We start from the raw sequence: 19,532 nt of genomic DNA on the forward strand, positions 1-19,532 counted from the left end.
ACGTGGCAGGGGCGGCGCGGGGTGGCTGCCGGGAGCTGGCTGGGCGGGAGGCCGTGGGGCCGGCTCCCGCCGCGAGGGATGGTGCTGCCGGCTGTGTAGTGGCCATGCCGCCCGGGCCCCGGGCCTTCCTTGCTCCCTGCCCCGGCCGCCGCGCCCCTCGTCCGCGCCGGCATGGTGAACCTGGCGGCCATGGTGTGGCGCCGGCTCCTCCGGAAGAGGTGGGTGCTCGCCCTGGTCTTCGGGCTGTCGCTCGTCTACTTCCTCAGCAGCACCTTCAAGCAGGTCAGTGGCTGCCCGCCGCCCTCCCGTCTTTGCTCTCTCGGCCGCCTGGCTTCCCGCCGGGGTGGGGGGAGCCGCCTGTGCAGCCGCGCTGTCAGTGTGTTCGAGGGTCCGGACCGCCGGGTCCGAGGACCGGCGAAGGGACCTGCCCATTTCGTTGCTGCCGGGGCGAGAAGGCGCTGCTAGGCCAGGGGCACAGGTGGAACTCGAACCCCCGCCTCTGGGCCCCCGACTGTGGTTATTACCCTTATTGCCATCTGTATGCCTTCTATCTGCCGGGCCCAGGGCTTGAGGGGGAGGGCGTGCGTTTCTTGCTTCTTCCTCCCGGCCGTTCTGGGGGAATGTGTGTCCCCAGATTGCATCGGGGGAAGCTGAGACTCGGAGAGGGGGAGGTGGTAAGTAGCCAAGCTGCGAGTCTAGCGCTGGCGTACTTGCCCTGCGTTTATTTTGGCGGCTCAGTGGTCCACCCGGGAACCTCAGCAGGACCCATGCGGTACCCTTTCTGGGCATAGCTTCGTTGGATGGAATTTGCTTCTTATGTCCACATCCCCTTCATTTTTCTTCAGTGTGAGACTTTCTGGGAGAAAAGGCAGGGTGGTTTGGTGGGAAATGTGGCCAAAGCATTGGACGTTTGTGAGTCAGGTTTGAGCGTTTGGGTTTTTAGAAAGGATGAGAACATACCTCGGAGTGTATCAGGGACAATACTGGTTTATGCTGTTCCTCTGATGTCTGATTGCTCTGAGGCTCTCAGGGGTCAAGTTGTTAAATAAAATATATTAATGAATATAAAATAAGCTATGTGGCCACCCTAGTCTAACAGGTTCAGTGGGGCAGCTGTGTGAAGGGAACATAGGGAACTGTATCCCACCTCTTACCTTAGGCAAACAGAGGCTGAGTGTTGTGAGCCTCTTTGTTGACTGGGATGTGTTGGTGACATTCAAGAACTGAGTGCTTCTGGGACTTATGTTTTCTGCAACCTCACGGACACCTTGTGGTCACGTGTTTTTCCTTCTCTGTCTGGAGGACCTCTGAGTGTTACAGTGAGCCAGGACTCAGATCTCTGCATTCTTCCCTACCTGACCCAGGTGATTTCTGGGACCATTGTTTAAATTTCAGCTGTATGCTCTCGATACCCAAATTTGTAACTTTAGCCTAGACCTTTCCAGAAAACTCCCAATTTTTCTATCCGGTTGGTTACTTGACATCTTTTTGAACGTGTCATAGGCTTCTCATTCTTGGCCAAAACAGAACTCTCAATTCTCCACCATCAACACTTCCCCTTCAGTCTTCCCAGGCTCACTAAGTGGCATTACTGTTCACCAGTAGTCCGGCCACAGATACTTCCTTTTTTCTCTCACTACCCGTAACCAAAACATTGCCCCTGCTTCCGCAGTGTATCCTGATTTTATTTCTTTCTCCTGATTGTCACTGGTGCCACTGTAGGTCAAGCTACCTTGTCTGGACTACTGCAGTAGTTCGCCATCTAGTCTCTGCCTCCTTTTTTTTTTTTTTTTTTTTGATTTATTTTATTTGAGACAAAGAGGAGGAATAGAGGAAGGGAGAGAATCCGAAGCCGACTCCGTGCTTAGCATGGAGCCCAAGGGGGCTTCGATCCCATGACCCTGAGATCGTAACCTGAGCAGATATCAAGAGTTCGATGCTCAACCGATTGAGCCACCCTGGTGCCTCAAAGTCTCTGTTTCCTTTCTTGTCCAACAGTCTCTTCTCTACCCAGCAGTAATAGGAGTGATAATCTGGAAGAAAAAAAAATCATAGTTCTTCCCTAGGTATAATTCTTCTTTGGCTCTCTGTTGCATTCAGATAAAACTCAGACTCCATTCCAGGATCACTGCTTGGTGAGTCTTTTTTGTCCCTTCAGGCCCGGCTAACCGTTACTACCTCGGGCCACACTGGGTGACACGGTCTAAATTAAGGTTTCATTGACTGTAGACCTGTTTTATTTTCTTTGTAGAAGGAATCATTAACTGAACATTTCTTGTTCATAAACTTGTTTATCTGTCTTCTCTCTCTTTCCCTTCTAGACGTTAATATTCTTGAGAACAGGAACCTTGTCTGTGTCGTTCATAGAATCTCACCCCCTAGAATACTGCCAGGCACTTAATGGACCCTCAAGTGTGGTTTGAACAAACGAGTGAGTTGTGAGTCTTTTTAATTGGGGTGACTTTTCCTTTCTTCTCCAGCTACTTTTTTATGTCTTGACTCAGATGCTGTCTCCTCTGTGACCTTCCCTACGACCACCTTAAAAGTACTCTCGCGTACTTTGTGTATTTATTTTTAAATTACAGTTTGTCTTTTTTAAAAACCTGTGATCCATGACCATGATTGGGGAGGGATGATTGTGATTCGCCTCAAACTTGTGGCAAATTTCTCTGGGTCAGATCCCTCCCACAGCCTAATAAACACTAAGAAACACTTCAGCTGTAACCTTGCTATCCCTGCCCATCAACTCCTGGCAGCCACTCATCAACTTTCTGTCTGTGTGGTTTTGCTGATTTGGACATTTCATATAAAGGAATCCTACAACATGTACGCTTCTTCTTTCAGTTCAGTTCTTTGTAGCATATAGTAGTACTTCATTTTTTTTAAGATTTTATTCATTTATTTGAGAGAGTGTGTAAGAGAGCACAGGTGGTAGAGAGAGAGAAGTAGGCTACCTATTGAGTGGGGAGCCCGATGCAGGGCTTGATACCAGGACCCTGAGATCATGACCTGAGCTGAAGGCAGACGCTTAATGACTGAGCCACCCAGGCGGCCCGTTGTACTTCATTTTTATGTGTGGATAATATTCCATCGTCTCCATCTGCTGCATTTTGTTTTCCGTTCATCTGTTGGTGGATGGTTGGCTTTTTTTTCTGGTTATTATAAATAATGCTTCTATGAACATCAGTGTACATGGTTTTATTTGGAAATACCTTTTCATTTCTCTTGGGTATGGACCTAGGAGTAGAAATGATGGGTCACATAGTAATTCCGTGTTTAACTTTTTGAGGAATTGCCAGACTGTTTTCTAAAGTGGCTGCACCAGTGCAGTGAACTTTTAAGGAACTATACTCGTCAAGTTTTGATGTAGTACCAAAGAAGACTATCTGTAATTATTTGAAAAAGCCATTAAAATATCCCTTCCATTTCCAACTACACATCTTTGTGAGGTAAATTTTCTTCACATGCTTCAACTCAGATAACGTATTGCTACAGATTAACTGCAGAGGGAGATAGGAGAATCCCGCTGTCTTCCATTCAGCCAGACATTAAAAAGATTTGCAGAAATACAAAAGCATTTTCTCACCAAATTTATTTTTTTGTTTTGAAGAACATTTTTTTCACAGACAAAAAAACACTCTGTTAAATTTAATAGGTTCATTTTTATTTTTAGTAGAACAGATAATTTAAATATTTTAAGAATTTATTTTTAGATTTCTAGTATGATCCTCATAAACCCACAAATGGAGATTCTCTATATAAGGAAGATAAAGGGTCTTTGGGACCCACAACTTGGAGCCCATTCTGGCTGATGCTGTGCTCTGTGCATTTGAGTTTGCTCGTCTTGCTCCGCTCTGCGCTGCAGTTCTGGTCACCCGCCACTCCTGAGCTGTGCGACTTGAGGCAAGTTTGCTTCACTTTGCCTACCCTCATTTCCTTCATCTGTGAGATGGAGATATGGTATGGAATAAATATTTGGGGCTGGCTGTGTGTGTTGGGATTGAATTGAGAGGAGGCTGTGAGAAGTCGTAAAGCTACTGGGCCCCATGCTCTGCTTCAGGGAAACTGAGCTCGTGGAGCAGACGCAGCTGCTGCTTGCCTGGAGACGAGCTGATTACCCTCTGTTGCTTTGAATTCCTCTTTTCTTTGGTTTTCACGTTAATTAATGCTTTGGGGGATAGTTTAGATTGTAGAGATGGGAGTGCAGGAGAAATTAATGACAGTGGTGGGGATGCCATTGGGGTGTAGAGGATTGGGTGCCAAGTGACTTGGGTGCATTTACTTAGCAAACGTTGAGTGAGCCCCAGCTGTGTGCTAGGTGCGCTCTGCGAGGGTGGTGGAATATGGGGGGCAGGGGGGGGGGGCGGCAAAACGGATGAGGTCTCACTCCTAGAGCTTGTATTGTGTCAGGGAGTGAAGGGGGCAGAAATGGCAGGTGGCCAAAATGATTTCAGATTATGATTTACCGTGCGAAGGAAACAAAACAAGCTGCGGCGGTAGAGCATCAAGGTGGGCCTAACCCTGTGGGGCATTCGAGCTGAGACGGAAGAAATCCCTGTCTTGGAGTCAGAGGGTCCTTAGAGGGCCTCTCGTGTAAATAAATGTTCTCGTGTGCAAGTGGAGGGGTTCTTGAAAGTCTCCTGGCTCTTGGCATAACTCCTTGAAAATATATTAACATCTTCAGCTTTCAAGGAACTAAGTGTGTAAGTTGTAGTAGACTAGTGTGTAAGTTAGATACTTCTGAAGTGTGGCAAATCATAAGAGAGTTGCTAAACTCTTTTTTATTATTGTTGTTGTTACTGTTCATCAAGGTATATATGTTTTTCAGAATGTTTGTCAAGTTACTCCCCAGGGTAGAGGAGAACAGTGACCCATAATTTCACTGAGCATGGGACATTTATCTCATTTGACTCTTATGGTAACCCCTGGAAAATAGACTGGGCAGTTACTCAAATTCTCCTTTAAAATCAGGCTAAGTAACACGTATTAGTGATAAAACATTGCTGTAGCTCCTTATAATTTATGATGAAAGGTCTCATTTTTTTGTTTTTGTTCCCACTCTTTGTACTGTGTGTGGATGTCTACTGTGGTCGATGGCACTGATTTCTCTGCACATTTCTTTATCCACTGCTCTGGGGGCACTTTGAGAAAGAGAACCTGACTGCCTTTGTATATCCTTACCACTTTGTAAGGACTTGCTACGTTTGTTGGGGGAAACACGTGCATGCACGCACTCACACACATGCATGAATCTGTATATAGATAAAAAGCCTAGTTGAGACAACCTAACAGGAGGTCAGTTTGGAAGGGGTTTAAAACCATGGAAGGAATCCCCTCAGTGGTCCTTCTCTACACCATATTGATGAGACTGGACCCTCAGAAGCACGAATGTGTGCTAATTCATTACATTTGCCACTGTCTTATACTATCTCTTGTACAGTCTTGTTTGATTGTACAACTCTTATTATCCAATCCTTTTGGCAGGGTCTTGGATATTCATGTTTGAGAACTTGAAAAAGTGTTCAAGTGCCAGAATTGCTTTCCCGTTGACCGGGAGCATAGTTACGTGGAAGAGGTTTTTCCGGGATGCACTTGGCTGCGAACTCTTGTTTTCTTTGGGGAAGAATAACAGGACATTTTCTCAGTGGTGTTAGGAGTACTTTCAACCTTGTGAGATCCATTATACTTTGACCAGCTGCTTACTCGTCTTCACGGCTATTCATTTATCTAGGACAGCATTTGGAGCTTAGTTTCGTTTGCGCATAGCTTGATTCTTCAGTTAACTGATACGGTCCCAGCAGAGCAGAGGAGTATGAACTGATGGTAGTTAAGCAGTGTGCACCTAAGTGATTTGTCCCGTATTCCCAGGGCTTCTGCACGTAGCCCCTCTTCTTGCACCAGCCAAGGAATACAGATCTTGTTTTTGTAGAACCCGTCCTGTTTCTGCCAGTGCCAGTTCTTGCCTATAAGTGAAACAAAAGAGCAGAGAAGAATAGAAATTAAAGTCACCACATGGGACTGTTTTACACTTAATAAATTAAAGAACATGCTCCAGTACTGGTGCAGCGGTGGTGGAATTGTTCCATGAATGCTGGTAACACTGCAAATGGCGTATGTAACTTCCGGGAGGTTATTTGGCACTATATAGCGGGGACTATTTCTAGTAATTATTACTATGAGTCATTCAAGAGAATAAACAAACCTCTGTTTTTATTGCAGTGCTGTCTGTGATAACAAAAACTTGGGCTGGGTCAAATGTTCTGTGGAAAGTGTGTTTACTGAATTATGGCACATCAACATGATAGATTATTATATGGCCTTGAAAATGCTATTACGAGGATGAGGTGGGTACTTAATGGTTTACCATCCAATTAGGGTCAAGAATTGCTGAATGCCAAGCATCCTTATTTGTAGTCTAAATGCTGGGGTCGAAGGTTAGAAGTTAATGTATAAAAATTGATAAAGCTTTATTTAAGCGATGGGACTGTGGGCAATTTTCGTTTTTAATGTTGGTAGTCATGCTTTTTTTTTTAATAAAATTTCTATTCAAAGAAAAGTTTCGAGGATAGTACAGAGTTCGTGTAGATCCCTCAGTGTCTTCTCTTGTTAATGATAATCATGTTTTTATTATTTTAAATTAAAAATGACAATATTCCAAAAATGACAGAAGATGTTAATAATCACCTCTGTCCCTTCCAGGTTAATAGTCTGTAGCATATCTTCCCATACTTTTATCTGTTCTTACAAACCCGTATGTGGATGTTATTGTTATCATAATGTGTGATATATAATATGCACTTTGTTTTGTAACTTGCTTTGTTCACGTAGTATATTGTGACATCCAGTGGTCTACATACAGTGGTCTGTGTATTAAAATCATTCAGGTGCTTTAACAATATCGATTCCCAGGTTGCATCCACAGAAATTTTTACTCAGTCTGAAGTTGGGCTGAGAAATTAGAATTTGTTTTAAAAGTCTTGTGTAATTTAATGTGCAAGCCAGCTTTGAGAACTACTCAAGGTAAATATGTATCATTCACATCTGGGATTTTTGTAATAGCCATGGCTATACTGGTGTTATTCAGTCATTTCTCTGTTGGGTTTCTAGTTTTTCCTACACTGTAAACATCCTGGTGCATCCTTACACATGGTACTTCCTATAGAAAATGCTCAAAAATGTGTTTGTTGTATCAAAGTAGATGTGGGTATGTATATCTTAAATATTAGTAACTCTTCTCAGGTTCCTTTCCTAAAGAAACCTCAGGAACTGTGAAGATCTGTTTCATTGTTTTAGAGTATATATCCTTTGCCATCAAGACTTTCAAGATTAGTCCTTTTTGGTGGTGACACATGACAGGTCATTCTTAATGGTAAAAACCACAAAATCTGTTAAAAAGGTAGAAAGTTTAAAGTATATATAAAGCTTTTGGGAGGGAGTCTTGTATAATTGTTTTGTTTTCCAACAGCAGGTTGAAGGATTCAGAAGACAGCTGTCTCATGATTGGTTGTTTCGTACTTAGGCACCTTCCCCCTTTGTTCCTTTAATAGTATAGGAAAAGCAGTATTAAAAGCTCGGCCGCAGCTTGGAGGCTAGGAAACAAGGCATAAATGCTTGCCTCTAGAGCAGCATGGCCCTTTGCTTGTGTAGGTAAAGGGCTGGCTGGAAGGATGTCTTATGAGAGGTATAAGAGTTCCACAATTACTGTCTTTTCATAGGAGAAATTTGCAAGTTGGCCTGCTTCTTCTTGCCCCTAAAACCAACCTCCCAGTTCAGTGTTACCTTAATGAAGTATTCATAATGGCAAATGAAAGTGACCTTGTGCCCCAGATGAGTCCAGGGATTGTCTAAAATGACAGTTGTGAAATGCCTTTGAAGTTTCCTCTTCTGTTTTAAAGGTATATTCAAATTTTACATTGTGTTCAGCAATGTGTTTGTTTTATTATAAAAAATATTTTAAATGATATTCCATCAGGAAGAAAAAGTTTAAAGCTTTTCCTCTCTCAGGTTTGCAAGAAATTAACACTTTCGTACACATTTATAACAGGCATATAACCCAGAGGCCGTTAATGTGAGTATGCCAGTTTTGAAGCATAGCCTTAATTTATTACTTTTCCTGCAGGTTTATTTTGTGTTTTATATTATGGCTTTGGCTCAGACTCGATTCGACCGATTCCAGTCATGCAGGCTTTCTTACGTTGTTTCTGTCCTGTTGTGTAGTTGATATGAGAAGTTGGTGGGAATGCAAGAGATGGTACTTTAACCTTCTTTTGGTGGTCTCTTTGTAGGAGGAAAGGACAGTGAGAGATCGGAATCTCCTCCAGGTTCAAGACCACGACCAGCCCATTCCGTGGAAAGTGCAGTTTCACCTGGGGAACAGCAGTCGGCCTGGCAACCAGTGCCGGAACTCCATTCAAGGGAAGCACCTCATCACGGATGAGCTAGGTAGGGCTGGCTCCCCTCTTCTCTGCAGCCAGTGAAGGACTGCGGTGTTAGTCATTACTGGGGTTTTATACAGTGCCATTCCCAGCATTTCTCACATCTGTATTTCACACTTTACTTGTCATTCAGGTTCCCCTAACTGTCAGAGAAGTTAGATCTGATAATCCTGTCTCCAGAGCTCCTTGTACCTATAATGCACGGTTTCAGCATTTGTTCATGTGCCGGCCCCTAGGCTACTTGCTGCTCATCTCTTCCTGGCCCCAGGATGTTCAGATTTTGCCCAGGTTGTCTTCTCATCTTAGTGGTGAACTCTGTAGGGTAGCCAGTGTTCCTCTTTGGTGACCTACACAATATCCACACAGTTCTGGCACTTAGGAAGTGTGCTCGTTGACTGACTGACCAGGTGATTTCGCATGAATGATAAACACGTTCATTTTTCTCTTTACTATTTATTTACTTATTTTTTAAAAGATTTTATTTATTTGAGAGAGGGAGAGAGTGCATAGGCAGAGGGAGGGGAGAGTGAGAAGCAGACTCCCCACTGAGCAGAGAGCTTGATGTGGGGCTCCATCCCAGGATTCTGGGACCATGACCTGAGCCAAAGGGAGACGCTTAACTGACTGAGCCACCCAGGCACCCTATCTACATATTTTAGAGAGAGAGCACATGTAATGAGCCAGGCATAGGGGGAGGGTGAGAAGCAGACTCCCCACTGAGCATAGAGCCCAACATGGGGCTTGATCCCATGACCCTGAGATCCCGACCCGAGCCGAAATCAAGGGTTGGATGCTTAACTGACTGAGCCACTCAAGCACCTGAATGATAAACACATTCAAAATGTGTTATTCTTACAGTGAAAATAGCAGCTCCTATTTCCAGGAGCTTTCTCCCAGAGTTTTGTTGCCTCATTTTAGTCTGTAAGAAAGGGGATTCCTGTGCTGTTGAGGTGGTTGGATTAGCTGATTGTGGTTTCACCACTTGCAGGCTGGCCCTGTCTTTCTGAAGAGGGACTCCCACTAATGCACACTTGCGCTCTTAATTATGTGCTGGGCACTGGGCTAAAACCTCTCTTTGAGTATCTTGTCTGATTTGTGCAGTAGTACTATAGCGTAGACATTGCTCCTGTCACTTTGTAGGTGAAGGCAGGTACTAAGAGGCTAAGAAACTTGCCATAATAGCAAGGGTTCTTTTATAAGCCACGATCAAGTTGCTGTTATCACACCAGAAGAGTAACACTTTCCCTTAATGTCAACTATCTAAACAGTTTTCAGAGTTCCCCGATAGTTTTGTAGATTGTTTTTTCTTTTTTCAGTTGGTGGTTTGCAAATAATCCAGTTGGCTTGTTTGCTGGAGTAAATTTTGCTGTATATCAAAGAGTCTCAGCACTCTTGTGAGTGTGGCAGTACTGTAATCGACACAGGGCAGCCTTGAATTAGAATACTCAGCTATACACAGTGACTGAACAAAATGCAGACATGCTGTCATTAAAATGAAACAAGTGCATTTACTGTTCTTTAAAAACAAACAAACAAACTTTGCATTCCCAGCAAAAAACAGAAACAAAAATAAAAAACAGCTTTCCCAAAAAGATCGTAAAAGCATCAGTCCAGATGAGATTATTTGGAATTGAGGAAAGGGATCAGAGGAAAAACACCCACCTAAGGTAGAAGAACTGGAAAAATTTGCACAAAAACACGGTGACAAGGGGCGCCTAGGCGGCTCAGTGGGTTAAAGCCTCTGCCTCCGGCTCAGGTCATGATCTCAGGATCCTGGGATCGAGCCCCACATCAGGCTCCCTGATCAGCAGGGAGCCTGCTTCCTCCTCTCTCTCTCTCTGCCTGCCTCTCTGCCTACTTGTGATCTCTCTGTCAAGTAAATAAAATCTTTTAAAAAAACAACCCGTGCGGTGACAAGCCAGCAACGGTGCCGGTGCCAAACTCTGTCTTTAAGATCATGTTGAAAAAGCAAATAATATTGCAAATAGCCTCTTGTTTTGTTTTGTTTTTTAAACAAAGTTTGGCAAAGAAAATTTGCTTCCATAAGATGACACATGGTTAGAGGTTAGACCTGGTTAGAGGGCAGACCTAGGGCCAGGACTGAACTTGGGAGTTCAGTCCTTTTTTTCTTAGAGACTGTTGTGTTTCTATGACACACAGTGAGAAAACATGATATCTTATGCCTTGACTTTAATAGTTAATAGTTTAATAGTTAATATTAGGTTACAAGTGACCGTCATTTTCTTTTGTTGTAGCTAACACAGGAATAATTTTCCTCTGATTAATTCAAGGGAGACAGACTCAGACTTCTTAAGTAAAAATTTCTAAAAATCGACTAATAAAAATCCCAGAGCCATAGATTGTATTGTACCTCCATGACTGTGAGAAGAAAGAAACAACTTCATAAAGAAAACTTGCAGGAATTTATGCTCTTTAGCAAGCAGATGCTACCACGAATATTGCCAGAGTAACAGTTATTAAATAAGACAACCAGTTAGAATGACGCTTTCCACGTTCAGAAGTTAATTTCCCAGTGAATCACGACATACTCTGAGGTTGTGATCTTACTGGACTCCTTGTTGGAAATGACATTGGCACGAGTAGATTTACAATGTAGAAGGAGAAATCTTGAGCTCTCTTTCACCAGAAATCTTTCACCTGTGGCTTCAAGGCTGAATACTGGCAGTTAACACTGGGGTGTGGAATGACTGGGGGACAGGGGGAACGTGAAAGGCAGCCAGTGCAGCTGATACCTACAGTTTGGAAGAGAGGAGGGCAGAAAGATAATTTCAACAAGTGGAGTTTAGGATATGTTCTATTTTACGTTTTCCTGACAGGTAATAAGATTTCATTGTTGTTAGTTTTGGCCAAATTTTGAGAAACATGCTGACTTATTTGGATTTTTGTTGGTTTATTTATAATCCCTGTGAAGAAAATGAGTAAGAATAGTTAAAAAGAATCCCAGAAACATATATTACAGCATTTGAGTCGTCCTCTCTTAATTTAGAAGACAAAATATAGTTAAAACAACACAAAGCACCCAGTTCTTAGGTAACTGGGGTCTGGTTCTTTCCAGGCCCCGGGTTTCCAGGTGTTAAGTGAGGTCCGTCTGAGTCTCTTCCATTGTTATTTTAGTGGTGCCCCCTGGTTTTGTACAGACTTTGTTTTCCAGAGTAGTCTCTGAAAACAACCTTACACTTCACCAGGTCTCATTCTCTAAGGATTAAGAAGCTGGGGCATTTGGAATGGAATGATGCTGGCAACAGCTGCTCTGCACCTGTGGGCCCGGGTAGAGACCTGTGGGCCCGTGCATGCACTTGGGAGTCTCCCAAGAGCCATGTGGTGTCCCTCATTTATTTTTACATTTTTCTGTCCCACTCCTAGAAGGTGATAGAGAAGTGTCTCTATAGCAGCTCTGAGCAATCAGTTTTTACAAAGAGAGTCCTTCAAGTTGAGTATGGGTTTGACTGGGTTGGAGACAGTGTGTTTACAGATGACGGGATTTATGAGCAGAGGGAATTAGGGTTTTTGTCCCTTGGGTATTAGAGAGCTTGCATTCCTGGATTCTGAGGGGTAGTTGAATCTGGGCCTGTATACTTACAGACAGCCTAAATCAACTTACGAAGGTTCATTGTAACTACTTTTTCAAAAATCCTCCAAATTACTAAATAAATGCAAGCATTTAAAAGATGTCTGTAAAGATTGGGGGGTTGGTTGGTTGGTTTTTAAATCTAGATTGATCTCACTTTCAGGAATGAATGCCTTGGTTTTTTCTATTTTCTTTCTCTTCTTCTTCTTCTTTTTTTTTTTTTTTGAGAACAGTGCCAGTTTTCTTCAGTTACAGATGAAGGAGTGGCTTGCATTGGTTAGGTATGACTTGACATAGTGATTAAATCAGACATGTGCCAGCAGACCAGAAGGTTATTTTAGGTAGATTAGAACATGAAGCCTGCTCACCGCACAGTAGCCCGTGTTGCCTGTCCACGATGACCCGCAGAGAGCAAGCCCCGATCCCTCGTGTTGGACTCCTGTCCCTCTGGTGCTTGGCGTGCTCCAAACACCACGTCCTGGCTCTGTGTGCTTTTCGTGTGCACTTTCATTGCTGCCTCGTGGTCACCCCGGTAGAGGGGTGGGAGGCCTGCCGGCTTTCTACTCAGGTGAGTCTCTGACTTCCAGGGTACATTTGTGAAAGGAAGGATTTGCTGGTGAACGGCTGCTGTAACGTCAACGTCCCCGGCACAAAGCAGTACCGCTGTGACGGCTGCTTGCCCCATGGCTGCTGCGGCGCCTACGAGTACTGCGTGTCCTGCTGCCTGCAGCCCAGCAAGGTACGGACGGTTGCTGCCGTCTCCATGCCCTTTCTCTATGCCCTTCCTGGATGCTGAGCGTCGGAGTCTCTGCGCGAGAGTCTCTGGAAGGTAGGGCTGAGACGGGAACTGTGTAGATGGCAGAAACTGCTCCTGTGAAGTGGTGCCCATGAGAAAGGGAGTGGTTCCCACTGACTTGGGTGGCTCGTTTGCACGTGGGCCCCCGTGTCCCTCATCAGGGCTCACGGAGAGGGGATCAGGCTCGTGCTCATTTGAGCTTGCTGTGTCCCCGTCTCTACCCCTCTCTTCCACATCAGTAGTCTCTTAGTTTAGGAGAAATATCCAAGGTTACCTTGTGCTGCTGAATCTGGAATTTATTACAGGTACTAACTTTTGTTTCCATAGCAACTTCTCCTGGAGCGCTTCCTCAACCGGGCAGCCGTGGCATTCCAGAACCTCTTCATGGCCGTTGAAGATCACTTTGAATTGTGTCTGGCCAAATGCAGGACCTCATCTCAGGTCAGAAGTGGTGATGTTGCTCGCTGGGGGATGGGTGGGAGGCAGTCGAAAATAGGCAGTGGGAGCCTCTCGGTGGGGTAATAACGGAGAAGAGATTTAAGCGAAGCCGTGGCAAGCTTTGTTTGGTGGATAGTATTTAGATGATGGTATTTAGAATGTCAACGTGAGATTTGTACATGCTAGGGAAGTAAAATATTTATGTGAAATCAAGGTCTAATCAGCTTGCATCTCCCTTATCTGATTGGCATGTCTGCACTTCAAGTGGAAGCTCATAGTTATTTCTGAGTCTGGGTGGAGCCCTAATATTCCAGTTCCTGAGAGCAGTTCTCTGCCCCACGTGTCTGACTGAAATGTGACTAGGCTTTCCAGCAACCACTTGTTAAGAGGAAGCAGTCATTTGTTCTGGGATGGAGTTGTAGTTTATTTTAGGATTTGAGGGGATAGGGCATTTAAAAATGCAGGAATAAACCTGTGGGTGGTCAAGCTCTCAGTGCTCACTAGCATGCTGTCTGTGTAAGTGCTCTGTTCTTTGGGTGCTCAGAGCTGGCCCTGGCCCTGCAGGTGTCTGCATGCCTGTGCCTTTGCATCACTGTGCCCTCGCCTTGCTGCTTCTGGGCTCGGGTGGTTGTCAGGGCTCTCGGTGTGATTGCCAGCCGTGTGTGGTGTACGCGCATGCTGCTTCTGGCTTCCGTTCGTGGAGTGTCCAAGACTGTACTGGCTTCGTCTGAGATCGTCATTCTCTGTAACCCTTGTACCCTTCGCCAGGTTTCTGGAGACCGCCTTTTGATTTTATGCCGCAGTGTCTCTGGTCTGGGATAGCTGGGTTAATATTTCAGGGATTATAAGGAGCATTTGAAAACATGAGCAATTTCCTGATGGGCTTGTTTTGCTTTAAGAGCTTTCCACTTGAATGGGCTTTAAAGGAAATGTGGAGGAAGGCTGAACACATGACTCATTTTGAATCAGATTCTCTCTCATTCTGAGAACTGCTAGAGAAGGTGGAATATTTTTTTCCCTTAACTGATGAAACCCAGACGCTATTTCCAATCTTGAGGGAAGATGCTGACCTTTCTCACTTGATCTTTTTGTTGTAAAGAGAGAGGTCCCACTTGCCCATTTATCTTCATTATGGTATCCTCAAAAAAGAGATTTGCTGCATGTCTATAAATTGGATTAATGCTTATGATTTAGATGTTAAGCATTGGTCTTGGGCTAATTAATGAACTCCAGACTAGCTAAAAACTCAAGTTGCCTTTATGAAAACAAATTGCTGAAACATTAGCCATCAGGGATGATTGTGTTAAATCCCATTTTCCATTTATTTAACCAACTGAGGCTTGTGTGGTATTGTGGGATTTGGCTTGTGTGCCAGACGTGGAGGTACATAAAACTTCAGGGAAGCGCCTGGATGTGGCATCTCCTTCATGTCTGCAGGGTTCAGTACCAGGAACTGAATTTCCTTAGAGCACAGCAGTCAGGAGCAAAACATCCGCTGGATCTTAATCTAACGTAACATCATCTGAGAAAAAAATAGTTGTCTTGAGTTGCCCAGGGTGTAGCTAGGTTGTTTTAAAAAACAGGCAAACAAAACTCACTGTTGACGTAGAAAGAAACAGGCATGCAGTGATGTTCTGTCCATTTTCACACTCTTGTTGGCGTTCTGTGTTAAGCATGCGCCTCTGTTTCATAGCAGTGCCTGGACTCTTCTGGTGGCATTTAGAGAATGTCTTGTGCAGGCTCCTGGCAGAGCAGTCCCGCTCTGGCCGCCACTGTCCTGCAAGGGACGTGTGTGAGACTCTGCTCTCTCTCACCGTGCTCTTATCTTCCCTTCTGCCGACAGAGCGTGCAGCACGAGAACACCTATAGGGACCCCATAGCCAAATACTGCTATGGAGAGAGCCCTCCCGAGCTCTTCCCCGCGTGACAGGCACGGAAGGCAAACGAGGCACCACCGGAGAGCTTGTGGCCTGAGCCACCCTCCAGCGTTCTCTAGTCTGCTTGGAAGAGGAGAGGCATCGCGCGGGAGCCTTGGCGTTGACCACTTCTTATGTCGTACTCTGTGGCCTCGCTCTCCGCTGGGCTTTACGCCGTGGGACGGTTCTATAAAGCAGCTTGGAAACAACAGCAGGTCACGTTCAAGAACAAACTGCAGGCGAGCTTGCGGAGCTGTTGGCGCTCTGGGGCACCTCTCCCATGGCAGACTCTCGAACCCTTCCCTGTAAAGTTATTTATTGGATTCCTTCGGAGTAGTGGGAAAGTGGTAATGTTTTATATAGGAAGATGCCTTGCCTTGATAGTTGAATATATTCAAGGAAATTATTGTTGTTCTTGTTTTCTTGTATTCTTGAGTTTTATGAGTTAAGTCATTCTTCACCTGGATAAAATGTTTGGCCTCTTTGAATGTGTGTGTTCTCTCAAGGTAGTTATTTGGGTTTTGTTTTAACAGTGCCTTCAGGAGTGGGCCCTGGACACTGTATCCTGACATCTAAAATTGTCACCAGCTCAGAGCTGCTCTTCCCCATACCGGCTTCCCTGCAGGCGTCCTCAGCTTTTCCCGTAGTGGCATTTGAATGTGCTCACATACCCATGCGTGAGCTCCGTTTGAACCAGAAATTCCAACTCGCTGTTCTGGAGGATTTTGTTCTGGTGTCCCGTGCCACTGTTGCCGTCATCGCGGGCTGCTCAGCTGTGCGTGGTGCATTGGGAGCTTCAGGAACACCGCGGGCAGCCCTCTCTTCTCTCCTGTCATGGAAAACTGGTGTTAAGGGGATTCCTAGGTGAAGATACCTCTAGCAGCTGGCTGTAAGCAGTCATCCTTCATCGCTTTCAGCTTCGGGACATGTAACAGGTTCAGACCTTCAGTTTCCTGTTGATTTGCAAAGAAGAAGAAAACCCAGGTTTCTGTCAAGGTGCTGTGCGAGAGTCTGTGAAGGCCAGGCATGCTAGTTGCTGGTCTGCGTGCTCAAGGCGCCTCTCTGGGTTTCTAGTATGACACTGAATCTCGTGGGCTCGAGGTCCAGAGTATTTGGTCCCCCTCTCAAGACACCCTGCCCCTCAAATAGTAGGGCTCTTTGCTCTCAGGATACCTGGGCACATCACTCTTTCCTGGAGCGAGCCTCTCGATAACCCCCGGGATTGGGCAAGGTCTTTTTCCTTTTTTGATTGTTTAAGCTGTTGACCTTGGAGCAGGGCAGTGGTTTTCCAGTCCACTTTTGACTTTTTTTTTTCAGTAGGGTTTTTTCTTTGGACCATGTTTGCCTTCCATTATGTTTCTGCAATATGGAGCAGTAATTCCCCTTAACTTTCTCCTGTTCTACATTTCTTCCCAAAGTGGTGTGTCACTCTAAATAAGCTTTCTCTGAGAGCTAACTGTCTGGCGATTGTTGTTTAATGTTTTTCCCCCCAACATCTATTTAGTTTGCCTTGGACTTTTTGGATTCTAGGTGCATTCATGGTGCTAAATCAAACTTTGTATGTGAAAGAAATGTGCATGTCTGGTCTGGTATGGTATGGTAAAACATCTCATTCTTTTTGGTAACTCAGTCTGGTGTGTGTCTGTCTCATGTGGGTTGTCACTGTTATCAGCTGCTCTTGGAACTCGTTTAACTTTTGAACAGTGTAACAGAGACTTAATGTGAAAATGGCTTTATATCAAAGACTAACCCCTGCCTCTTTACTTCATACTTGAATTATTGATGAGCATGTTCTGCATTTTCAGTGCTTTCACAAATAGTATCTACAGTTGGGTGATAGAGTTAAGCTTACCTTTATTCCCACATTGTAGATGAGGAAGTAGTGGGAAGTGAAGTGACTTCCCCGAGTCCACACTGAGATTTAACAACAGAACCAAAGCAAGAACTTCACCTCTGGCTTCAGGTCTGCTCTCCTTTCCCGCTGCCTCTCACCAGCCCCACTGCTGACTCATATGTGATCGTCCGACTGCCCCCGCCCCATACCGAGACCATATGGATTTCAGTTGTCCAGGCCAAAAGAGAGGAGAGGTGGCATCAATAGCCAAATTGGGTTGGTAATTCAAAGGTCATTTTCATTTGGCCCTGGAATATGTTTGTGTTTGTGGTTTTTGTTTTGTTTTTGTTGTTGTTGTTCTTTACTTAAGTCTGTTTAGAGGCATGTTCACTGTTTCTGGAAACTCACAATGCTGCAGACTATACAATAAAGCCACTGACGGACCTAGACCATCGCTCGGCCTCCCCAGTCTTCCAGCCCAGAATCCCTCCCTGCTCTGCACTCTCTGGGTTTCTGGTTTCCTCAACGGAGGGTTTCTAGAATTAGGGACCTTGTCTTGTTTTTGCGTGCCCAGAGTTTAGCAGAGTGTGTGATACATGTTGGGATTTTAGGGAAAAATCAAAGAAGAGACCGAAGAAAAAAATACTGAGTGGGACCAAAGGTAAGAGCATTTCCCCCAATTCTGAATCTTAATTGCCTTGCTTGTGGCTGCAGTGGTAAAGATCTGTCCTAACAGGGAAAGAAACAACAGAGTATATGCAAGAGGTATTAGGTGGGCAGGTACCCGGGAGGGGGGACATGCCTCCACTGGGCCTGGGACTCAGGGTGGCCCTAGGCCTGGTGATATGGGGCTGTCGTGGAAGGGCAAGCTTGGCAGCTCTTGGAAAGTGGGGGATCGGATTTTAGAGCAGGGATTTCAGCTGTCAGCGTGCTCCTGAAAGCCAACTCAGGGCCTCTGGGAAGTGCCTCAGTTGGTGTGTCAGCTATGGGGACAGGGAGCACAGTCTGCAAAACTCCCAAGCAAAACTTTTCCCATCTTTGAGATTTTCAGATAAATTGTAAACATGCAGAGATGTTGCTTATTTGGCCTTGGTTATTCCTTCGAATGCAGCAGAGAATTCTGACTCAGAGTGAGTAACTGCTTTCGAACAGCATGGCTTTGGGCAGTCTTCTCTTCTGAGTGCCAGGCCCTTCATCTGTAAAGTGGGATCACATGGGTTGTGAGGTGTCCACAGGAGTGAAGCCCCGTGCTCAACACGAAGTCTGGTGTCTGCAGCCCAGCGGGGGAGCAGTGTCAGGTAGTGACAACACCCGGGTTAGTGGGTCGCTCACCTGGAAGGGTGGCAAATACAAAACTTAGTATTATTTTTATGACTGTTTTAAAGAACTCATGCTAAAGGTGAAAATTTTCAGATAATTCAGGAGTATGTAAAGATGAAAATAATAATAACCTAAAATCCCACAACTCAAAGATCAGGCCTGTATTTTTTCTCTTCTCTCATGACTTTCCAGGCAGGAAGGAGAGCACTTTTTCCTCTTGAAAACAATCCTGTAATGGACATCCTTCTATGTTACATATAGGCATATAATAATTTTAATGAGCACATGGTGTCAGTTTCATGGATTACAATACTGTTATTAATCCCCTGCTGAGGACACTTTGCTTATTCCCCCCCCCACTTTTTTTTTTTGCTACTACAAACAATGCATTGATGATATGCTTTTACCAAGCATGGTTCTATATTTATCTGGTAACTGTTTTCACCAGTTTTTGCTCTCACCTGAAGAGTGTGGAAGTGTCTTTTGCCATGCCCCCTGAGAACCCGCACACCATCTTTTGTTAACTCTGCCGATGGATCTCAGTGTTTTCATTTGTGTTTATTTAATTACTGCTGAGGTGAACTCTTCCATGTTCTGATTGGCCATTTATCATTCGGATTCTTGGCCAAACTGTCTCTCTTTTTCTTAGCGTTTTTAAAGATTTTTTTATTTTATTATTTATTTATTTGACAGAGAGAGAGATCACAAGTAGACAGAGAGGCAGGGAGAGAGAGAGAGAGGGAAGCAGGCTCCCTGCTGAGCAGAGAGCCCGATGCAGGACTCGATCCCAGGACCCTGAGATCATGACCTGAGCCGAAGGCAGTGGCTTAACCCACTGAGCCACCCAGGCGCCCTTTCTTAGCGTTTTTAAAACGTTACTCCAAAGCAAGTAGCTTATCTGTGAACAAACTGACTTTTTTTTTTCAAAGATTTTATTTATTTATCTGACAGAGATTGAGGTAGCACTAGCGGGGGGGGGGGGGGACAATGGGGAGAGAGAGGGAGAAGCAGACTCCCCGCCCAAGCAGGGAGCCAGATGTGGGGCTCGATCCCAGGACCACGGGATCATGACCTGAGCCGAAGGCAGACGTTCAACCATCTGAGCCACCCAGGTGCCCCACAAACTGACTTTTCCAGTTGACCTAGAGCATTGGAAGGGGCCGCTTTGTCCCCAGGAGACCTTCAGCAATGTCTGGAGACATTT

General features: G+C 44.9%; 1 protein-coding gene across 3 annotated transcripts; it reads left to right on the forward strand.

The window, feature by feature from the left end:
- Positions 1–5: 5 nt before the first annotated feature.
- SPRING1 (SREBF pathway regulator in golgi 1) lies at positions 6–15,580 on the forward strand. 3 transcript variants are annotated; one of them, XM_046025841.1, is made up of 5 exons: positions 6–218; positions 8,286–8,442; positions 12,612–12,763; positions 13,148–13,261; positions 15,102–15,580. In XM_046025841.1, exons 1-5 carry the CDS (start codon positions 105–107, stop codon positions 15,183–15,185), a joined length of 621 nt encoding a protein of 206 aa, XP_045881797.1. In that variant the 5' UTR covers positions 6–104; the 3' UTR covers positions 15,186–15,580. The 3 variants fall into 3 exon arrangements, with proteins under 3 accessions (XP_045881797.1, XP_045881799.1, XP_045881798.1); XM_046025842.1 differs by having other exon boundaries at positions 35–282; XM_046025843.1 differs by lacking the exon at positions 8,286–8,442 and having other exon boundaries at positions 6–282.
- The last annotated feature ends 3,952 nt before the right edge of the window (positions 15,581–19,532 follow it).

This window comes from Meles meles, chromosome 12 (genome assembly GCF_922984935.1).
Source record: "Meles meles chromosome 12, mMelMel3.1 paternal haplotype, whole genome shotgun sequence".
Lineage (NCBI taxonomy): Eukaryota > Metazoa > Chordata > Mammalia > Carnivora > Mustelidae > Meles > Meles meles.

Coding starts and splice junctions, on each gene's coding strand:
- SPRING1 (XM_046025841.1), top strand. CDS start 105: ATGCCGCCCGGGCCCCGGGCCTTCCTTGCTCCCTGCCCCGGCCGCCGC. Junction 8,443..12,611: donor CCTCATCACGGATGAGCTAG/GTAGGGCTGGCT, acceptor TCTGACTTCCAG/GGTACATTTGTGAAAGGAAG. Junction 13,262..15,101: donor AATGCAGGACCTCATCTCAG/GTCAGAAGTGGT, acceptor TTCTGCCGACAG/AGCGTGCAGCACGAGAACAC.